The 5,651-nt window shown below is 47.5% G+C and overlaps 1 protein-coding gene across 2 annotated transcripts; it reads right to left on the bottom strand.

Moving 5' to 3' along the window:
- Positions 1 to 466: 466 nt before the first annotated feature.
- On the bottom strand, positions 467 to 4,744 carry RPS14 (ribosomal protein S14). 2 transcript variants are annotated; one of them, XM_082620904.1, is made up of 5 exons: positions 4,588 to 4,744; positions 3,580 to 3,730; positions 2,916 to 3,077; positions 1,520 to 1,596; positions 467 to 589 (listed from the first exon to the last, which is right to left on the bottom strand). In XM_082620904.1, exons 2-5 carry the CDS (start codon positions 3,726 to 3,728, stop codon positions 522 to 524), a joined length of 456 nt encoding a protein of 151 aa, XP_082477030.1. In that variant the 5' UTR covers positions 3,729 to 3,730; positions 4,588 to 4,744; the 3' UTR covers positions 467 to 521. The 2 variants fall into 2 exon arrangements, with proteins under 2 accessions (XP_082477030.1, XP_082477031.1); XM_082620905.1 differs by lacking the exon at positions 4,588 to 4,744 and adding an exon at positions 4,385 to 4,572.
- Between the last annotated feature and the right edge of the window lie 907 nt (positions 4,745 to 5,651).

The following is a 5,651-nucleotide window of genomic DNA, read 5'->3' as shown; positions in this document are numbered from 1 at the left end:
TTCTGCTCAGGCTACATACACTTAGCTCAACAGTTTCCACTCCACTCCCGCTCTTTAAGAACTGGTCCCTTTTTGGAATCAACATCTTCACTTTCAAAACAAGGTCTTTAAGGCCTTGGTCGGCTTTAGATGACTGAGGTAACTTAACACCACAACAAGCAGTGTAGAAAAGACCCAACGGCAGCCACCATTATCTCACCTTTCCTTGGGCTCCTCCTCCCAGGAAACCAGTTCACAGAACATAGGCTCACCCTGTCCCACGGTAGGGGCTGAATCAGTACCTCTTGTGTTCCTCTTGGACAGGCTATATACATTCTCTGAAGCAATGTATCTATTAAATGGCTGCTGGTTTATCAATGCACCCATGACCTCAAGACAGTCCCACACCCTGGTTAAATACAGGAGGAAGGAATCAAAATATCCCCGAGGGTGGCCTACACAAAGGAGAAAAGACCAGAGTCGGAAAAGAGCTTACATCAAGGCAATTTATTAACAGAAAACAATAATTTGAGCAGTCCTGTTCACAGACGGCGACCACGGCGACCCCCCTTCCTGCGGGTGCTGTCGGAGGGGATGGGGGTGACATCCTCTGTGGGGAGGAAGAGAAAACATCATTGCCTGGAGCTGGATGGGAAGGGGTCCAGGCCTCCCTAGGCCAACGGTCTAACGGATCAGCAGTGGATCTTGCTGCTTCACAAGTCCTCAGTATTTAACAGATAGATGTGGAGCTGCCCCATCTGCTGCTTCCTCAACATTTCTGATGTGGTTTGAACTCAACTTACCGGAAGGGGAAACTGAGGCTCAGAGAAAGTAGGTAACTTGCACAGGATGTCAGAGGCAGGTGATAAGTCCAGGTTTCTGACACCTAGTACACTGACTCTAGTGGAAAAATCCTCATAAACTGAAGAATATCTCCTTTTTAATAGCTAAGAGGTTGAAAATGTTCTGAAAAAATCTTGAGAGGGCTAGACCAGTAGACTGAGGGATCAGTACACGTTGCCACAGAAACAATAGGGAAGGGCTAACATCTCCTTCCTAAGACCTATAAATGACCAGATCAGACATGGGGGTATACATGCTACGCAAGTGTAGGGAACTGCTGTGATTCTCAACCATGGGAGCTACTGCCCCCTCCATACACTCTTGTCACAACGCCTGGCCTGCCCTACTGATATTGAGTAGTCTATGATCACGCAGGAGACACCCCCCCAAAATACCAATAGCAACCCCCATGAGAACACTGGAAAGGATAATTCATCTCATCAGTTCCACCAGTCACCATCAGGCACAGAAGTTCAGAAATGAGACGGCGCTGTCCCAATGCAGGACATTCACATCAAGGCAACAAGGGTGTTCAGGGAGAGAGTTTATGTCACATGGTGCCTCTTGCACTCCCTATTAACAAACCTAACTGCCAAAAGCTACCAGACTAGGCCCTGTATCCACTGCGCAGACCACATGCTTTCCGGGGTCAGTGCTTCAAAGCAAATCCAAGCATAAGCCAAAGAGGGGCACTCACCAATCCGCCCAATCTTCATTCCTGAGCGGGCGAGGGCTCTGAGGGCTGACTGGGCCCCTGGTCCAGGAGTCTTGGTCCTAGGAAATGAATATCTAAATTAAGAAAAGCCTTTGGCCAAGTCATTAGAAGATCCCACAACCCTCTAGTTCAGGGCTCTACAAACTTTCTTTCTGCAAAGGGCCAGACCGTAAATACTTCAGGCTTAGCATCCACTTACTTTTTGTCACACACTCCCCCCCCCCACCATGGGTCACAGTTTGTACCTGCTCTGCCTGCACCCTGTTTAAGGAAGTACCCATTTTGGTCACATGCTGTGATTCTAAGTCTTTCTGGTGATCTATCCTTTTCCATCCTCCCAAGACCACGACACTATCATCGGTCCACTGGACCACTTTAACAACTTCCTATCTGGTCTGTTCCCAACACAGCAGTCATCTTAAAAGACAAACAACAACAACAAAAGAAATACCATACAACCCAACCTCAACAGATCATTACTGTTAACAAGTTTTCATGCCCCCACCACCCAGCCCAAGTCCAAATCTTAACCAGGTTGTTCAAGACCCAGCAGGACGTCACCCGCTCCTATCTGTTCACACCTCATGCCACTCTTTCCCACAGATGAAGCTCACTTCCACCCCAAGACCTTTTCCTTCCAGTTGTTCCTGGCTGGAATACTCACTCTCCCCTGTCCTTCCTTCACTGGACCGACTTCTAACACCACAACATTAGGTCTTAGTTTAAACTTTATTACCAACCCATCCTTGACACATTTTTGCTTCCCAGCACTTGCTGCAAAAAGAAACCACATGCTCCCCTGCTCTATACTGCTCAAAGCCTGACTCTCCACCAGCCTAAGAGCCACGGAGGAGGATGGAGACCATATCTATTTTCCCCCATCACTCTCTTCTAGTACTTAGAACATAGCACCTCGTATGCTCTGAGTGCTCAATTAACACAGTAAATTGGAGAAGGGGAGGGTGAGGGAACCAGTTACAGGCATATCTCATTTTACTGCACTTCACAGATAATGCCTTTTTTAAAGAAACAAATTGAAGGCTTATGGCAACCCTTCATTGTCAGATGGTTAGAAACTTTTTTTTAGCTGTAAAGTATTTTTAACTTAAGGTTATGTACACTGGGTTGTTTTTTTTTTTAAAAAGACATGATGCTACTGCACACTCAGTAGGCTACATACAGTACAGTGTAAACGTAACTTTTATACGTGCTGGGAAAACAAAAAATTCACATGACTTGCTTTACTGATATATTTGCTTTAATACAGTGGTCTGAAACCAAACCCACAGCACCTCTGAGGTATGCCTGTATTAATTATGTACACACCTAGGATGTCCTGCCCAAGCCCAGTGACCTCACTACCCAGTCCCAGCCTTACCTATTTCCTCCTGTGGCCCGGAGTTTGATGTGGAGGGCAGTGATGCCCAGCTCCTTGCACCTCTGGGCTACATCCTGGGCAGCCAACATGGCAGCATATGGAGATGACTCATCTCGGTCAGCCTTCACCTTCATGCCACCAGTTACACGGCAGATGGTTTCCCTGGGGACAAAAGCACAGGGTCCTTTCTTTCCTACCCAACAAAGATTCAGAGTGCATACCACATCCTAATGAGTAAAAAGCACTACTGCTCAGGTAGGGCAGAGAATGAAGGTCAATTGAACATGCATCCTGATCTGACAAGACTGCCATGGGCTCTGCCTTGATGGGGTTCAGATCCTAGATAACTAAACTCTGTATCGACGATTTACATGTACTTTTACATTTAATCCTCCTTTTACTCCGTAAGTAATTCCTCCTCATGTTACATACGAGGTCCCCATGCTGTAAGCCCGTAAGGGCACAAAATGTCTCCTTCTCTCTTAGAATTCCTAGGAGAATCACACCATCTGTGTGGACTCATCAACCAAGCACATATCCTTATTTGAACATTTTAACAACATTTATTTCAAGAGATCCCCTTAAACTGCCACCCAGTTCCAGGGTTGTTTCTAACCCCAACCCTTGTTAATTGGGTCCTTGGCCTCTCCACCTAGGTACTCACTTGCCAGAAAGATCGGTGACATGGACGAAAGTGTCATTGAAGGATGCAAAAATGTGGCACACACCAAATACATTTTCTCCTTCGGCCACCTGAGGGCCAAGGCTGATAACCTGTTCTTCCTTCTTTTCTTTCCCCTTGCGAGGTGCCATTTCTTACGGAAAGAAAAAAGAATCCAGTGTTAACGACAGAAAACCCCAAGGTTTACTTCTCTGGGAACAACTGCTCCCCCGAGAAAGGTGCGCGGGCACTTGCTCTCCCGCCCCACGCCGCGAACACGCCAGCGCCCAGGATTTCCAGGTGTCGCTTGCTGGAGGCTAACCCTGCCCTGCACCTCCCACCCCACCCTGGCAAGACTTGAGCGCCCCTCGTCTCGGCCTTCAACGACAACAGGCGCACGGTAAATGCTCAGCAAACACTGATGATAGGGGAAATTAAGCCTTCCCCTAATTTCTGGCTTTGAGAAACCTGCCCTGAGCGCCCAGAAATTAAAACATGCCCGACTTAGCAGTCACTCAGATTTAGGAAACACCTAACGAAGGGCCATTTTTTCTGCATTCCCCTCTGGAATCCTCACTACATCCCCACGGGATTCGTACGACCATTCCTACTTTCCAGATCGAAAACATACTAGAAATCAGGGGACCGGCCTGCGACCGCCCACGAAAAAGCTGGTGGGGTAAAGGTGGGAGGTCACAACAGACTAAGTTTCCCTCTCCTTTCCCAATCAACCACGCTGTGCTGCCGCTTAAGCGCAGGTGTGGTCGTGGCGCGGGACCTATGCCTTCGAGTCTAGACCCAAACTCACCCCTGCTTTACCGGCTTTTCCCTGAAGCAATACGGCCGCCTCCCGAGACAGGGCGCGAACCAGAGTCTGGGTCGGCCCGCCGAGCTCCTTTCGCCCGGCGCTTGCTTTGTCTTCCACGGAAAGACCCCAGCCCCGCGCCCCCGGCCCCGGCGGGCCCCCGTGCCGCAGGATGCCACCCGATTTTCCTCGCCCAGCAATCCTACCTACTCGTCTTCTCCAGAATCAGCCACCAGAAAGAGAAAGAGGGAGAGGGCGGGGCGACGGGTCACGCCCGTGTCCCCGGAAGTGTACGTCTGCGGTCACGGGGCGAGTCCGGCTCCCGGAAGGCGCCGATTTTAGCGTTTCCAAGGAGATTAAAACGCCCTCGAGAATACGGCTTACTTAAAGGAGCGCCTAAGGAGGTAAGAGGCTGGGTGTTTTGGCGAGCGGGTCTGCTTCTAAGACTGTACGAAGCAGCCACACACGTTGGGTGAGGAAGGCCTGTATCCTAAGATGGCGGCGACCGCGGCTAGACAGACTTCCCTGACCCTGAGCCGGGTTAGCCTGGAGGCGGCAGCGTCCCTCGTGGTGTGGAGGCGAACAACAACAACAAAACCACGGTGATCGTAGACTTTCAACTTCTGTGTACTTGGAAAAATAAGAATAAATTATTCAGTACTTACCATTGTATACCAGCCTGGGATAAGCGATTCATATGCATTGCCTCATTTAATCCTCACCACATTATCAAATAGATACTGTTTTGACTTCCCTTTTAAAGAAAGCGATTTTATTTTGTTTTTAAAAATTTTATTGGAGTATAGTTGATTTACAATGTTGTGTTAGTTTCAGGTGTACAGCAAAGTCATTCAGTTATACATATACATATATTCATTCTTTTTCAGATTCTTTTCTCATATAGGTTATCACATAATACTGAGTTCCCTGGGCTATACAGTAGGCCCGTGTTGCTTATCCATCTTATATATAGTAGTGTGTGTATGTTAATCCCAAACTCCTGATTTATCCCTACACCACCACGTTTCCCCTTTGGTTACCATAAGTTTGTTTTCGATGTCTGTAAGTCTGTTTCTGTTTTGTAAATAAGTTCATTTGTATCATTTTTTAAAAAATTAGTTTCCACATATGAGTGATAGCATATGATATTTGTCTTTCTCTGTATGACTTACTTCACTTACTATGATAATCTCTAGGTCATCCACGTTGATGCACATGGCATTATTTCGTTCTTTTTTTAATGACTGAGTAATACTCCATTGTATGCACG

This window comes from Mesoplodon mirus (genome assembly GCF_964341445.2).
Source record: "Mesoplodon mirus genome assembly, chromosome: 5".
NCBI classification, from domain to species: Eukaryota; Metazoa; Chordata; class Mammalia; order Artiodactyla; family Ziphiidae; genus Mesoplodon; species Mesoplodon mirus.
This window is presented reverse-complemented; position numbering and strand designations above follow the sequence as displayed.